The following is a 16,912-nucleotide window of genomic DNA, read 5'->3' as shown; positions in this document are numbered from 1 at the left end:
ACACAGTTGCTCACGCAGCTGAAAAGAACAAACTGTTTATTGGTGTTTTTTGTCAGATGGAGCAGAGGTTTGGATCCACGCCTGGAGATAAAAAAAAAAAAAAAAAAAGCAACGTGATGCTTTTTTCCCATAATTTTTTCCAGCTTTTGATGTGACAGAGGTATTTTTATTAAAAACATGATACACAGAGGGCCCACTCATCCTAATAAAGGCCCACTTTATCTGTGTTTTTGCTTCGGTTCAGTCCAAGTCAAACAGTTTTCTTGATAGTCCAGTGTCACCTACCCAAGTAAAAAAATCCTGTTTGGCACCATTTATCATTGAAACCGATTTAGGTTTGTGTTTCCTGTTTTTCTCACAATCTCTTAGACTTATTTAGGAGTAAAAAGTCACAGTGCTGCCAGCTCAATCTAATAATAATCTAGTATCCAGACCCCTGCAGGCCCCGACAGAGCAGAGAAAACTCCTTCACGATCTCCTTCACTCGACGTTTGTTGGTTTGCTCCCTGGAGGGAAGAAAAAGATGTCAGGGAGATTTGTCAAAACAATTGACATTGCTATATTTCACTGTATATTTGTATCACTTTGGCACAAATCTGAAGAAGTATCCTAAAGTCATACATTGATGACAGTAAAGACATCATATTGAAATATTACTTTAAAAAAGTTGAAGTCTCCCATACGGATAGTACTCAGGTAAAAGTGTTGAAGTAACATATTAAATGTACTTAACTATCAAAAGTACAAGTAAAAGTAAAGTATACATATATTCAGAAGCATGTAAATTGTGAATTATATTGGACGACTCATCTTCAGCCTGGATCTGATATTCAGCATTTTTCAGATCATCAGAAACTGTTTTTTTTTTTAATAAATTAATTTTAAAGAGTGTTACTTTGGCTCTAATGCAGCATTCAATTGGTAATGAAGAAATTAGGTCATTTAATAAATTGAGTGAAGTAAAAGTTACATTTTACGCCAAAATGTTGTGCAGTGGAAGTATAAAGTTGCGATATTCAAAGTATTAAAGGAGACCTCATGTTTTTTTTGTTTTTTTAATGTTTGTTTTTTCCCTTTTCTTCAGTCTTTTATATACAGTATGTTCTGTTGCATGTAAAAGATCTTGAAAGTTAAAAAAGGTCAGTCCACACCAACAAGCTCCTCTCTCCCACAAATAACACTGCTCCTGAAACGCCTCGTCAGTGGTCCCGCCTCTAACTTTGTGACATCATACTACGTCACCATGTCACACATTTGCCTAATTTATGCCATACATTTGATTAAGCACAGCTGCTCTGTTGTGGGTCAGGTGTGTGTGAGCTGACCAATCAGAGGAGACTGGGTTTTCTTAAAGAGACAGGAGCTAAACCAGAGCGGGGGGGAAAACTGATGTGTTTGTTGAACATTAAAGCCTGTAAACTTATTCTAGTAGTAAACCAAAATAAAATTATGAACCTGAAATTGGCTAATATGTCTCCTTTAAGATAGTGCAAGTACCTTAAAGTGTACTGAAGTACAGTAGTTGAGTAAATAAACTTAGTTACATTCCATCACTGCAAACCTGTTATCCATGTCTATGATTTGTGATGAGGATATACGTTTCAATTAAAAGTGACAGCATCATCCAGTAATATAGAAAACATGACAGCCATTATGACTGTCAATACAGAGTGTTTGAAATGGTGCAGTCTCCCAAGTTGCTACCAACAATTATGGCATGCGTGCTTTTTATTTATTGCAAATCTAGAAATCATCTGTTTTTAATCTTGCAGTACCAATTATTTTCAAGGCGCATGCTTCTCATATTACAGCTTCTCATATTGCAGTCTTGAAAGTGCTTTCAAGACTGCAAATGCACTGAAAGCAACTTCAAACGTCATTTCACTTTTCATCATTTATGGTTCTTCTCACACAGTCCTGTTTTTGCACTGCTGTCCCCTTTTTTAAAACATGCAATTGCTGTTTTGCGAATAGAAACACAATTTTGATGTTTGATTCACCTATTCTTAAAAACTGTTAGTGGATGTGTTATTACCTCAGAAGCTGCTGGCTGAAGGTGTGTTTCTGCTCTGTGGAGACCTGGGCGGAGGGGAATCCAGGGGTCTGCAGTGTTTCTTTCAGCCACTGGGACAGCAGAGCCGGACAGTGTCTGTTCAGACTCAACAACACCTCGGAAAAGTGCTCCGTCAGGCTGCGAGGCGAGCCGCCGCCAACCGCCTGAGACAGGAATCAAAACATACAGAAAGCTTAAAAGAGGGTCTTAAATGAGACTTAATGTCTGGAATAAGTTACACAGTTCACTAATGATAAATAGTCTCATGTCTCTCACCTCGAGTATGGTCTCTATCAGGAGCTTTCCGTCTCTCTGCAACACGTCACCCAGCGAGGGCATGTCTTTACAGCGAGGCAGCAGCTCTGTCTGCCAGGGTCAGGGCAAAAATAACAAGAATCTATGAGCTGATGAGTCAGCGTGAGATCAAAACCACAGTGTAACTTTAGATTGCACATTTCTGCCTCGACTTACAAAGAAGAGACAAGTAGCTTTTACTGTGGGTGTCTCTGGAAACTTCAGTGATAAAACCCCTGTAGAAAACAAGATGGAAAGATTTGTTTTTAAATGAAAGTTTCAGATAGTGAGTCACACAAATGTAACAGGATCAGAGAAAACATAATTTTCTTTGGAAAAACCTTATTTTCACCCTTGAAGTTATCCTTTAATGAATTCAGCAATTTTGAATTTGACCACACATTGCACTGAATCAAACCACACAATTCATTTTAATCAGTTTTGATACCATTTTTGGACTTTACTGGTCTTCAGAAGAATGCAGAAATAAACCAAAAAAATCCTTTTCCTACATCAGATACTGAATCTTATCTGTGAGAATCACCTGCAGACAGTTCAAACATGTAATGATACTCACCACAGTAAAACAGTGCTTTAACATCCAACTGGTCAGACAGGTACAAATCAGGCTTCCTCTTAAGAATCTGAAGAAAAACAAAGTAATTAGGGCGAAGCTTCCTGTGAGATGCAGATGTGCACAATAACGGAGAGGAATATTCAACTTACCTGAGCATGAAGGTGCATAAACGATTCTGCAATGTCAGGATGATCCCGTGGACCTGTGAAATAAGTACAAGATGAGACAATACTTTCTCTAAAAGCAAATTAAAAATTCTTTGCAGGCGTTTATTACCTTGCTGAAATATACTGAGTGTGGCAGAAGTCAACACCTCAGTCAGGCTTTTGATGTTTGAGATGTGCTGCTCCTCCCCAGCAAATATGTGAACCATCTAAACAAAAAGAGAGAGTGAAAGTTGATCCCACAAACATGTTAGAAGTCTCCATCACATGTTTTTTCCAGGGCCCGGATCTGAGCGGGCGTACCTGCCGTGCCAGGTCCAGAGCGGAGGCCTGTGGGAAGGCGCTGTAGATCTGCCCCAGCATCCCGCTCAGCTGAGCCACCATGGGCCCGAAATCGTGTAGGAGGGTTCGAACCGACTTATCAAATACCCCACACACTGCCTGCAGGGAGGGGAAGGGAGAGCTGGGAATGAGTCAGCGGACGCACACGGATAAATCATACCTGCACACACGCACATCGCACACATGCATATCGAAGCAAACAGTAAAACCTTCCTACCTCGACTACCTCCGAGTCGTCGAGCCACTTGCTCAGGATGGTCTGGATCAACGTGAAGACTTGCTGAAGCACAACAACAACCTAAAAAAACAATGGAGATAAGAAATTAAAGTGAGAGGGTTGATTAACAACCAGAAACAGTTTAGGTGATTTCATGCTCAATCTCTTCCATTTGTATGGCTGAACTCACTGGGTTTCGTGTGCTCTGTGAGGGAGTGGGTCTGGAGCTGGAGGCTCCCTCTAAGCTGTCTGCTTGTCTGTTGATGTCCAGAGTGGTGAAGAGGCTGGACAACATCCCCAGGATGTGGATGATGGACTGTTTGTTCGTAGGATTAGGCTGTAAAGGCACATGAGGTGAATGGGTATGGGATATGTAGCCTTGATGAAAGGTTATGTGGAAAGTGTGACAGCTGATGATACTCTTGTTACTGTAAAAGTTGCTAATAATACTTCAAGTATAATGTAGTGTACATGATATACCCAGTTTGTACAACCACCGCAACTACAGTAATTATTGTAGTATTTTTGGGGCCTTTCTGTAGTTGCATGAGTTTCTTTTACCTCCTGCTGGGCCAGTGTGTCCAGCTGCTGGACGTGAGGAGTGATGAGAGAGTGAAGTCTGACCAGAATCTCCTCTACCGGCAGGGCGGACAGGAGGAAACCCAGAGCCTGCATCAACCACATGCACTGGCTGCTCTGCACACAGACACACAGGAACACACACAGCACTCATCATACATCATGTCCTCGCAGAGACGGCTGGTGCGTCCATGTTTGGAATAGAATACATCTGATGGATGCTGAAGGCTGTTTACTCACCTTGTGGATTTCTTTCACCAGCACATCCTGCAGAGGAACACGAGTGTTAATACACAGACAAGAAATCACACCTTGTTTTAAAAAAAAAGGCTGTGAGTCTGACCTGTGACACAGTGAGGATGTCCTGAGCGTAGGGGCTGAGGTCGTGTCTACACTCCCTGCAGATCCTCTTCAGAGTGGAGACGCTGGACACGGACAGCTCTGGCTTCACCAGGCCCTGAAGCACCATGGGTAATATGGCACCTAGCATCACAGGGTGGTCGGCCAGCCACTCAGCCAGGGATCCTGAAAATTGAGAAAGAGGTACATGTCATGGGCAGTGAAAATAAACAGTTGTGATACAGTTGAGTCCAGGGCACATAAAGATGTACATCTATGGCTATAGATAATAATAATGATCGCTGAAGATACCACCAAAAATATCTGAGTAAGAATGGATGATCTGCGATGTGTCTATTAGGTATGTACCTATGGTGTACATGACGGTGTCAGCCAGCATAATGTTGCTAATGTTGATTCTGGGGATCAGACCGATGAGACCGGGGATAACATCCGAGTAGTTCACATCTATGGTCTCAGCTATGGACTGGAAGCCAAATAACAAGGCCTCAGTGTCCTGAAGACGGAGGAAAACAAAGTGTGGTGTGAAATCAAGAGAGCAGGAGAGGAAATGTATTCATACTCCATCCCTGGTTATTGTCCACTGTCGACAATAACCAACAATTTATAGAAAATGCTGTACATGATGATACTCAGTCAGAAATTAATGCCATTACCTGCCACACCGCAGACTGTTGTGGGTCCATCAGCTGTCTGCCCAGCCTATCGTAGAGGTTACTGAGCAGCTCTGCCCCCAACATCTCATACACGTACATGAGGGTGTCGGAAATGTCCACTCTGAAAGGCAAAACAACAAAACATAGTCGGAGATAAAATCCAAAGATCGAAATGTAGCGATCGTTTTTAGCCACATTAACAGAAATGCCTCAACATGATCACATCGGTCATCCTTTCAGACTTTTCGTCTAGTTGTATTTTAGAAAGGAAAGGAAATCCAGCTCCAAATCACGCTTTTGATTTTGTGTCTTACCTGTAAATTCTGAACTGCTCCTTGTCATCAGAAGACCAGGAGGCATAATCGTCCTGGGAGGGATAGTGGGATTTATGTAGCAGCACGTCCACCAGCTGGAAGTACACCGGCCTGTAGACCTGCAGGTAAACTGCCTGCTTCTCCTCCTCAAATGACAAGATGTCATCCTGAACATGCAAGAAAGCCATCAGAAATATCCGTTGGTTACTAAAGCCTTTACACACTTTCACAGTTAAAGCTCAGCAATCAATAAATCAAATGTTCTGACAAAAAGAGGAAAAAAAAATCTGGCATTTGTGGTTGTTGAAGGCACCTTATTAACCTGTCCAATCATTTCGTTCAGCCTGAATGAAATGATTGGACGGCCCACCTGCCCGTCTCTCTACACCTGCTTGCACTCAGCACTGCACATGACTGTAGTCTTCCACAAGGCTAGGTGGATGCTAGCTTCTACTTAGCTCGTGGCACAACAATGGTAGAGAAAGTGCAGTTAAAATTTCCCAGTGCTAACATGCTAGCTTGATAGCGGTGTGAACTAACGGTATGTTTGTTTACAAAAATTATGATAATGTTGGGTGTTTTCTTACTTTCAACTGAGATATGAGAAACTTGGTATAGTTAGCGATGACAACAATGCGCTGCACTCACAGCACACAGCCCCTGACTCGAAGGACGAACTGCCACGGCAGCAACAGACTGACTCAGAGGCTAACGTTAGCAATAAAAAGCACACAGCAGTGAGGAATAAGTGCGGCCGGGTAGTATTTTTGGACAGAGGTAAGTTTCTGACAGCTATTTTGCTTGTTTATGTGATTGTAACATTTAAAATAATTAATTAATTATGTTTTTATTAGACTAAAAGAGCGAGCTTGCTAAACGTAGCGAACTAGCCGCTAACACTCCCTTGCTGGCTATCGAGAGCTATGGGGCATTGTTTTTGTTTTTTTGTTTTTTCTTTTCAGTTACCAAACTGAAAAGAAAAAAACATTTTAATGTGGAAAGAAATAAAAGCAAAAGTTCCACTAAACATGTATTTATCCCATGCATTGATCTTACCTGCAGCGTGTACCAGAAGGTGAGTGTGAGGGAGCTGGTGGTCTCACTGACCGGGTAGTGCCCGGGGACGCCGGTACAGAAAAGAATCATGTTCACCAAAGCCAGATATTCCTGCCAGTGCTCCACCTGTTCCAACAAAACCCTGTCATAAACACATTGATAAAAAAATTAACAAATAAAAGCAATTTACTGAAGCCAGGTTACAGGATGGAGGTGTGTGTGTGCATCATTGGTACCTGGAGTGAGTTTCCCCCATGGCGACAGCAATACGACAGATACCATGTGATGTTTCCATGTTCCCGTCCTGAGCCGCTGTCTTCAGCTGGTCATGGAGTCCCAGCACCAGAGGCATCAAGCTCACCAGAGCATCGATGTACCTGCACACACACGTTCTGATTCACACACCTGAAAAGTGACTGCGACCGTAATGAACTTCCAGCGTGTTTCTCACCTCTGGCAGTCAGGCTGCGAGATGGCGTTAACTATCGTCTCCACGGCTGTGTCGAACAGCTCTGGGTTGGACAGCGCGGTGAAACAGTCCTGGACCAGCTCGTGACTCTCCCCTAACGGCACGTCCAGCCCAACCCAGCTGGAAAGGCAGCGGAGCACCTTCTCCTTCACCTTGTTCGAGGAGTCCTGACTTTGGAGGAGCTGGCGCAGCATGGGACACACCACCGCCCACTCCCCAGCCAGAGCCTCCCTCAACTGGGAGCGACGAGCTTGAGCCAGGCGGCTGCTCTGGAACTCCTCTGGAAGAACGGTGAGGAGCTCCAGCAGAGTGAGGCAGTGAGCATGAGGGTCCTGGCTGGCCTCTGCACCAGAGCCAGCTTCAGGGTCCAGCTTCTGCGGTTGGAAGGCCCTCACCATGTCCGCCACGGGCTGGGACCAAGCCTGTGGGATTAAGTTAAGAGCCATAGCGGCCAGGGCTACACACAGCCTGGTCAGCACCATTTTGGGCCCCTGGGAGAAGTGCAGGATGTGGGAGAGGAGCTGCATCCTGAGGCCCTCATGCTGGTCTGCGGGGAGGTCGCTCCAATGACGGGAAATCTTGGTGTGGAGGGTGCTGGCGCCAAAAAACTGCACCTCTGGGAGCTGCAAAGAGACAGAAAGATACTGTGACACAGTGGCTACCGCTTAGGAGGGGTCACAGGTGCCTATTGCTTCATTTCAATGGGCCGGGAGTCATAAAGTTTGGGAACCACTGCTGTAACAGACAAAAAAGCTGCTGCAGACCATAATCTCTGATGAAACGTTTTGAAGCTCTGATCAGCGCTCGACAACAGACCTTGTCAGGGTCAAGCAGGGCCCAGCAGAACTGCCATGCCTGTGCCGAGCCCTGGGCCTGGGTCAGCCACTTCTGGGCCACATTCTTATGCTCCATGTCCGGGTCAAAGTAGAGCTGGTAGAGAGCCTGGAGGAGGAGAGAGGAAGCAATACAAATGGAAGAAACCGTCAATATATTGATATATAATCATGAAAACTGGAGTTATACTTGATTATTGGGGCAGAGACTGAAATTAAAAATAAGACAGGCCTATATCTGGGGCAGGCCATTATTTCCTGATATTAACATCTAATCCATATATTGGTCGGGCTCTAATAATCATACTAAGTTCAACCAAGTTCAACAATCAGTCTCCATATTTCCTCTGCACTGTGTCTGAGCATGTACACACTAATGACCATGAATGCATCTGAGCCTCACCTACACAGACTGACAGTGAGTGTGACCACAATCGGCATTAATAATCCTGCATGCTGCAAGACCGATTGTTTTAATGGAGTAAAGAAATGTGTTGTCATGGCAACTAATCCAAAGCACATGGTGTCAGTTATTATTAGGACAGCATATGCTTATAGCCGGTCTCATGTTACAAAAAGGTCCAGTTCGTCTGATCCGGACATGTTGAAGCACAATGAACAAACAAGTGTTTTCTACTTGGACGAAGTGCAGCTGTTTAACTCCGACTCGAGTTATTGAATCAAATAAAACATTATGGTTTAATAAGAGATGATGCTGCGGCTCTGCTGGTTAACGAGCGTTCAAGTGAGTTCGGGTGTTTTGAATGACACGACAGGAGCTCGCTCTGCGGGCTCAGTCCAACACACACCCGTCCGGTGAAGTGGCTCATTACTGACAACAAGTCACTCACCGACTCCACGTTCTCCACCGTCAGCTCCAACTCCACCGGGCTGTCTCCCGGATTGGCTGGAGGCTCCATGTGAAGGAAGGAAGGTGCGCTCCTGTTGCTGCGGGGTGTCCTCCACAAATTAAAGCCTGTGCGGGGAGAAAAAAAAAAGAAAAAAAAGAAGAAGAAGCAATAAAAACGTGAGCAGCGTGTCCTCTAAAAGTGTGTGACAGCACGCTGACAGAGGACGCGGCGGGTCATTCAGCTGTCCGGACAGTACACATGTGGGCAGTGCGCTCAGGCGTGACGACACACTGACCTCTGTGGGGGCTGAGGAGTTGTGGTCTCACATTTCCGCCGGCGGACACCGACACACATCCTCCTATCACTGTCCAGTGTCTCTGAAGTGATATCGCAACAAGCCTATAATAGTGAAAGTTCTCCGCGGCTACAACAGGCGCTCCTGACGCACACAGCTGCGCCTCTGACGCACTGACGTCTGATTGGAGCAGCGGAGCGACAGCGGGCTGCCAACTGATGCATTTTCTAGAGGAATGGACGCAGAGATGAGTGAACGGGACGAACGCGGAGGGATGAAATGTGCAGAGGGATCAGTGGTGGCTCTTTGGGGATGAAACGCGCGCGTCTTGTGTGCTCTCTCCGCCGCCGCCGCCGCCGCCGCCATGCAGCCCCACCCCTACCTCTCTTCTGCCCGACTCCCTCAGGATATTTTTAGCGCTGATGATGTGCCCTGTCAAATCACGTAACGGAAACAACCTCAGAGCTAAAAAGCAGAGCCGCCGCGGAGAACCCCGCTGCTCTGGTGCGTCTTTTTCTCATTGTGATCTGCAGGGGAAGACCGAGGGAGGATGCGAGCTGACATTCATTTGGTGTTTTGCGTAATGGTGGTCCTTACCGGCTCATCGCAGACGATAGGTAAGTTGCCATCCCTTCTGTGTGTGTGTGTGTGTGTGTGTGTGTGTGTGTGTGTGATGAGGACAGACTGCTGACGTGAGTTGGACTCCTTTTCAGTGAGCACATGATGCTCCAGACAGGCCATCGATCTGCTTTGGAAAGTTCATAGAGAGCTGCAGGCTGTTGGTTTCATTTGATTGTTATTTATTATTATTTTTTTTAAATGTTTAGTTTATTCTTTCTTTAACTTTATAGTCCGCTCAGCAGAGTGTCTGTGTGGTTACTCGTTTTATTCTGACTTATTTCAACCAGTCTGCTGTTTATGTATGAGAACTTTTATGCTGATCCATGCAGGTTTACTGTCAGTAATTTGTCAATAATCTCATTTTAGTCTTATTTCAACTTGCAAACATTGCTCCCAGAAGAATGCAATCAGTGTCAGTCGATCAATCAATTAGTTGATGACAGTAGATTTATCCCCAGCCATTTTGATAATCGATTAATCAGACGAGTCATTTGTTGGGCAGGGGTGTGGTGAAGAGTAAACGGAATATTTTGTTGGTTTTATAATTGCAATTAGGAGATTAATCAAAATCAAAATTAATCTGCAACTATAGGCAGTTCTTACTATTTACACTTATACTTTTCAATGATAATAAACTGAAAAATATTTTAGTTTTTGACATCTGAATATTTGTTTTTATGATTCTGATTTGTGTCCATCACTCTTCTGGCATCATCAGAGCTTGTCATATATGCAGACGTCATTTAGACTTCTCATTGTATCTCGGAACAGCAGCAAAATACACTCAGCTGCTTTCAGTCCACATTTTACTAATAAAGTTGCAAATATTGCCATGAGAAGACTGCATGGTGTCAGCGGATCAATCGATTAGATGGTAACAGAAGATTTACTATTACTGTGTATTTACTATTTTGATGATCGGTTACTCGGATGAGTCATTCACAAGCAGGGTTTGCGGATTTTTCTGGAATTTTATGATAGTAAGCTGAATACTTTCAGGGGTTTTAGAGTTGCAATGAGGAGAGTAATTCAATTTCTGCTTGAATCGAATTGACTGAAAATGAATCTGCAACTATTTAATAAGCAGTTACTCATTTTGAGTCACTTCTTTGTCTTCAGTGATAATAAACTAAATATGTTTAAGCATATTGCTTCTTACTAAGCCTGTTCAGTCACTACTTAATACATTGACTGTTTGCATGTTCTAATAAGATAAAAAAAAATATACAGAAAAAGTTAAAAGACAATTAAAACAACATAATGAAAAATACACAACACTAAGACCAATACAATAAAATAGAAAAAGTTACGTTTAAAAAAGTAGCGTCAGACAGGATTATGCAACAACACCACACCAAAGACAAAAGAACAATTCAAATATCAATTGTTTCAAACTAATCTCATGAGATTTAGAAGTGGTTGCTGAGGAAGCCAACCTGAACTATAATGTCTATACTGTTTTATTTATTGTATAATATGTGATGACTGAATATAAAATACTACTGCTACTACTAAGATATTACGTACCATGCTCTCTGGAATTGTTAGGTAAATGTTTTTACACAATTTGATATAAATTACATATAAGACACAACAATAAACACATTGACATAAACACCTCCCCTCCATCCAAATCCCATCAACTCAGATAACAGTTGGAAACAACAAGTAATTACAAATGAATACAAACAAATAATTGAACTGTTTATTATTTATCTTTGATTTCACAGGTCAGAGCAGTGCTTTGCCTCCTGCCCTCCCGAGTCCTGCTGGGAGCTCAGCGTCTCCTGACCTGACAGAGGATCCTGGCAATGAGCAGACACATAATCCTGCAGGCGGAGACGAAACCTCGACTCCAGCCTCTACCTTCTCCAAGACTGAAGGGACGGTCCATTCAGAGACTATGACAAATGAAGTATATAAAACACATTTGTTGACCACTAGTTCTGCAGTGACTTCATCGCCACACACGGATGTAACTGTCATCATGACCCCTTCACCTTCAGGTAACCAAGACACACCTATGTGCAGTGTTTATATGCTTCTTTTAGCCTTTACTGAAATATGGAAACACCAAAATGATGGTCATCATCCATAATTCTGTTACTGCGCATCTAAAGTTTTTCAACAGGTCTGTTTACTTTAACCAGATTTTCAAAATAAAACATCCCACACACTTACGCCGTGTTGCAAACACAGACTCACTCCTGAGACTCAGCTCCTTTGCCAGCAGCGTTTCAGGAATGACTGGCCCGATATTGAGAGTGAGTGTTGTATTTAGGAACAGGTATATTTATAACCCCGTCCACTGATGCCATGTTGCCTCTTGGAGCCGCTCAGAAATAACAAACAATAACACCTTCCAGATCACACTCTCGCCCCCTTTATAACCTGTTGCCATCACTTGTCTGTCTGTCCCTGTAGTTTAATGTGGAATAATGCGGAGGTCATCACCTGGCAAAAAGTGCTGTTTGAGTTTCTCACTTCAAAAACTGAAAATGACATCACTAATTCAGTTTGCTTCGCTTTTATTCTGCCCTATCAGCTTTTTACAATACGTCACCTTTATCTTTAGCCCATTTTGCTCGCACTAATGACTGCCCCCTTCATTCTGTCCTACATGTAAACAGTAGAAAGTCTGACTTGTAATTACAGAATGTACAAAGTTCCTTGAACACACCCCTCTCCCACCCGTCTCCCCAGCTGTCAGCATGAGCTGTCAAACGTGATGTAAGCAAACACATGTGCTTAAAGCTGCGTAAGAGTATAGGCTACTCATGGTGAAAGGGGCAAAAAAGGCAGTGAACATGAAACTTAATGTTTCTGGAGTAATTTCACAGAGAAAATGAATGAATGTCCCTCAGTAGAGCGCATGTCTCCACCAAGGCCCAACAGCCCCCTTTAATTCAATCAAGCCTAATCTAATATCAAATGAAACCTATTTAAATCTGCAAGATCCAGATTCTATTTGGATCCATTTAAAATTGTACTCACTCAGAGATCGTCCAGATCCAAACATTATTAAGGCCTATCTCACAATTTTACAGAAAGTGAGAAAACATTCCTGGATCAGTGCCTTTTTCCAGATCCACACCAAAAGTCAATGGGGTCTGTTCTGGGCCGAGATCCGTCCTCCATCCAAGTTTCATGGAAATCTGTTCCGTAGTTTTTGTGTAATCCTGCTGACAAACAAACAAATAGACACAGGTGAAGACATAACCTTGGCAGAGATAATAATAAAGAACTGACTGACGTCCCAGAACACTTGAAGCTAGAAAGGTATAAAACAGTATGAAAATGTGTTGTCCTTTAAGGTCAGTTTATTTATTCAGTCATGAAAACAAAGAGTTTACTTATTTAGTTTGTTTATAAAAGAAATAAGTCACTGAAGATCTTTTTCTTCTGATTTAAAATTCTTCCCCAAAACTACATAGTGCTCCTTTAAAGTGTGTTCATTAGAAGATACATTTAACAGCGTTGATCACAGCGTTACATACATGTTCGCTTCAACATACAAGTTTTCATCACATAACATTGACAGTGGTGTAGCACTCAGAAACTGTGGGGGGCGCCAAATTACACAAAATGCTGATTCCTACATAATGTTGCTGTAAAGATGGTGGAGGATTTTAAGTGGTTATTTGTAGTTTTTCTGAATCAGCCACTGCAAAAACAGTAATGACCACCACCGGTAACCGTTTAGTGTTGTTCCATGACTACCATTGCAACGGACCAATCACGTTGCTGTGATGTCACAGCTTTGCGACTGGTGTTGGTGTTGTGCCTGCAGTTATCTGGACTTAAATGCTTGGTCAACATGGTTTGGGTTGAAGTAGAAACTTTCACTTTCTTAACCGAATGCTACAAATTTGGTTCTCCAATGTTTTCCCAGTCATTTTCCTGAGACACAAAGCTATGACATCACAAAAACACGAGTTGCAATGATGGACCAGGACAAACACCAACACAGCGATATCAGATCATGAACTGTTATTATGCTGCTGATTTGGGTCATGAAAATACAAACAGTGTGTGAAACGGGTCACTGCCACACTGCTGGCTCTTTTTAACAGAGTTTTTTTTGCGTTGTCTGCAGGATAAGTGGCATGCGACAACAAAACCACCCTGTATATCAGCTTTAATGTCAGTGATCAGTTGTCATGAGCAGGGTGGTGTAGGGTTATCTCTGGCTGTTGTGTGTACGGTCCATTTCCTTTGAAGAATCCTCTGTGCTGTTTTGAATTGATACAGCACTGCCCTCCCATCCCCACTTTCAGCTGCTGCAGACGTCCTTTCATCCACACCGACCATGCAGAGCACCACCACTCTGCAGCACCTCTCAACCGCTGACGGCAGAGCCCTCCTGACCCGAGATCCCCTCACCACCTTTTTATCTCAGCCAGCCCACACGGCACAGGATGCACACTCCACAGCCCACGCCTCCACCATCCAGCCACAGTCTGACTCACTGACCACAGCCACCACACAGCCGACAACCACAGGACACCCTCTGACCTCAGCTCCGGGCCGGGGGCCTGCAGTGCCAACACACTGGGAAGTCCCCTCTGAGCTTAATGTTGGAGATGAAGGTCAGGTGATGGACAAGAGAGAGAGCATTGTTTTCCTCTAAACTGGCTTCATTTTCTCATTATATTTTATTATTTTTGTCCATGTGTCATTTAGATCTAAAGAGGCCTCACTACCGCCTGAGCTCCCCTCTTGACCCCCTGCTGGCTGGACTGCTGTCAGTGTTCATCGTCACCACTGCCATCGTCTTTGTCGTCCTCTTTCTCAGGTTCCGCCAGCGGACGAACCACCCAGAGTTTCATCGGCTGCAGGATCTACCCATGGTAAGAAACACTTCTCTGTGTATACATGTATTAAAATACAGGAAGGGTAAAAGGGGCACTCCACCACTTCTTGTTAACTTGTCCTGAGGAGTACAACTCAGCCAGTGAAAACAGTCGTACACTATCTGGTGTGACTGTAAACGGAGCTGTCTAAAGTCAGAGAAAATAACTCCTGATGATGTCATCAAGGTCATCTCAGTTCAGGTTTTTCAAGTTTTCTAATACCATTTTTACTCCAAAATTAGCACATATGCACTGCTTTTCTAAATGAGGGTTAACCTTCAAAATGGTGCATCAACTTTTTTCCCATTGCGTTTTCCCTGTCCTGTTTTCTATTCATTTGTTTTTTTGTTTTGTCATGTTTGTCGTGACCAACGCACGGTCAGAGACTGTAGAAAGCAACAGATCATATACCTCTGAGCTGATGATGGAAGTAGCTAAAGAGTGAGACATCTCACTTCTTTCTTATCTCTGTTGAGATTTGCACATGCACAGTACCGATTAGCCAGCTGGCAAGGATTGGATCTTGACATGGAGGCCAGTGGCAGTGTTACAGTGGTTGCTTGTTAAAATCTTTTTACTTCAGTCTCTTTCAAACTCAACGCTGTCTGAACTGGGTTCGAGCGCTGCTTGAACGGAAATGTTAAAGTATTTACGCACCAAAAACCTCTCCGCAGTCACCCAACTTAATGGAAGTGCAATACTAAATTGCTGGACCTTTAATTGCAACCCCAAATCACTCATAACATTTTTTTTCAAAATTTAAATGAGCAACAAACACAAAGATGAAAAAGTTTTTCAGTAACGCATTACATGTGATTTTGTATTCTTACAACTCTACGCCTTTTTTTGGTATTTTTTCACTCATCACTCATGCCTGGAAAAAAAAAAAAAAAAAAAAAAAATACAACTGAGCATTTAAGCATTCACGTCACTGCATCGTTTCTCACCTTACAAAGTCATACTTAACAACTGTACCACAATAAAATTTATCCTGTTTTAATTAAATTCCTCCAGGATGATTTGATGGAGGACACGCCACTCTCCAGGTACACCCACTGAGAGAAGCATCTCGTCAGTCACTTCCACTGTTCACAGAACAGAAGCAAGCAGACAGAAAGAAGATGGGTGTGGATCTGAGAAAAGCATTTGCCTGGATGCAGCTGCATCCCTGCAGATGAGTTCCCCCTTGGGCCACTGATAAAAATGTTTATCTGAGGTTAAATGAGAAAGTCTTTTAAATGAGAGGATTCAGAAGTACTTTTTTTTCCACATTCCCTTTAATTTTCTGCCGATTTTCAGTCTGGTGGAAACGTTTTGTTTTCTTTCTCTCTCCTGAGGCGAGTAATATTACCTCTGTACCCCTGTCTGACTCCTCTTGTATGCACAGCTCTTTAAAGTGGCATGAATGGTCACAGTGCCCCCTGGGGGACATCAGAGGTAATGTGAATATAAGGTTGCATGAAGTCCTCCAATGTAATTAACACACAACCTCAGGTTATCCAGCGAGAAACAGGAGTAAGCAACAAAGATAGAGTGAGGATATCAAGTGCTTCAAGACACATGGGGAAGGTTACCAACAAGCCTAAAGCGATGGAGGAAAATTATGATCCCCTAGATGACCAAATATTAGTCAAGTGCACTTTCAAACCAAATTGCCAGGTTGTACGTGTTGTCTTAAAACTCATGTGTTGCAGGAAATCTTCACAAAAATCAGAAGTTCAAAAGCCATATTTATGGAAAAAAACACACACACCAATTTTCTCAATTGTTAAAATTTATGTTACCCTAAATTACATGTGGAAAATATTTATTGTTGCAGCCTTTTACTGTGTAGTTTATGAAACCCGTGTCATCAATTGAATTCTGTTTTTGATGATGAATGTTGAATCCACCAGTGCACACTGAGACCTTACTACACTAAACAAACACTTTAATGAGTAAATTGTAAAGGTAAAACACTATTATTACTGTTGAACGTGTTGTAAAATTCATATTTATAGAGAATATTTCTGCATATGGTGTTAGTTTAAATGATAAGAGACAAAGAGAAGAGAGTTGTCAAGTTTAGATTGTCGGTATCTGTACTAGCTGGAGTATCATGCAAATGTGCTGAACTATACCTATTGTGTTCTGAGTTATTTGACTGTTAAGTGCCGACAGTGATGTATGATAATATGCCATTGAAATGGACTGTAAGAATTTATTGATATAAGGATTTCCTGTTTGATAATAAAACAGAAACACAATGCTGTAAGCCTCGTGTCACATATGCAGAGGGTGGGACCTTTGATTACAGCTATAGTATGTGGGTGAGTGCTGAAGCATTATGCTGAGTCATTGTATGAAGTACATTTTCTGTTGCAGTTGGTTGAGAGGCC

General features: G+C 42.8%; 2 protein-coding genes across 2 annotated transcripts; one reads left to right on the top strand and one right to left on the bottom strand.

The window, feature by feature from the left end:
- Window positions 1–13: 13 nt before the first annotated feature.
- Window positions 14–9,157, bottom strand: LOC311267096 (importin-13-like). The gene is made up of 22 exons (XM_084369947.1): window positions 9,061–9,157; window positions 8,766–8,890; window positions 7,898–8,023; window positions 7,064–7,704; window positions 6,849–6,989; window positions 6,613–6,754; window positions 5,557–5,723; window positions 5,243–5,363; window positions 4,935–5,082; window positions 4,570–4,751; window positions 4,467–4,493; window positions 4,209–4,343; window positions 3,838–3,984; window positions 3,648–3,728; window positions 3,392–3,529; window positions 3,201–3,297; window positions 3,074–3,126; window positions 2,925–2,991; window positions 2,525–2,583; window positions 2,330–2,419; window positions 2,036–2,217; window positions 14–506 (listed from the first exon to the last, which is right to left on the bottom strand). The coding sequence occupies exons 2-22, from the start codon at window positions 8,832–8,834 to the stop codon at window positions 422–424; spliced, it is 2,898 nt and encodes a 965-aa protein (XP_084226073.1). The 5' UTR covers window positions 8,835–8,890; window positions 9,061–9,157; the 3' UTR covers window positions 14–421.
- Window positions 9,158–9,538: 381 nt separating this feature from the next.
- LOC311267099 (uncharacterized protein) lies at window positions 9,539–16,780 on the top strand. The gene is made up of 5 exons (XM_084369950.1): window positions 9,539–9,677; window positions 11,412–11,687; window positions 13,959–14,270; window positions 14,365–14,531; window positions 15,549–16,780. Exons 1-5 carry the CDS (start codon window positions 9,611–9,613, stop codon window positions 15,591–15,593), a joined length of 867 nt encoding a protein of 288 aa, XP_084226076.1. The 5' UTR covers window positions 9,539–9,610; the 3' UTR covers window positions 15,594–16,780.
- The last annotated feature ends 132 nt before the right edge of the window (window positions 16,781–16,912 follow it).

This window comes from Pagrus pagrus (assembly GCF_965226575.1).
Source record: "Pagrus pagrus genome assembly, chromosome: 12".
NCBI lineage: Eukaryota > Metazoa > Chordata > Actinopteri > Spariformes > Sparidae > Pagrus > Pagrus pagrus.
The sequence above is the reverse complement of the archived record's forward strand: the minus strand, read 5'-3'. Positions and strand labels throughout refer to the sequence as shown.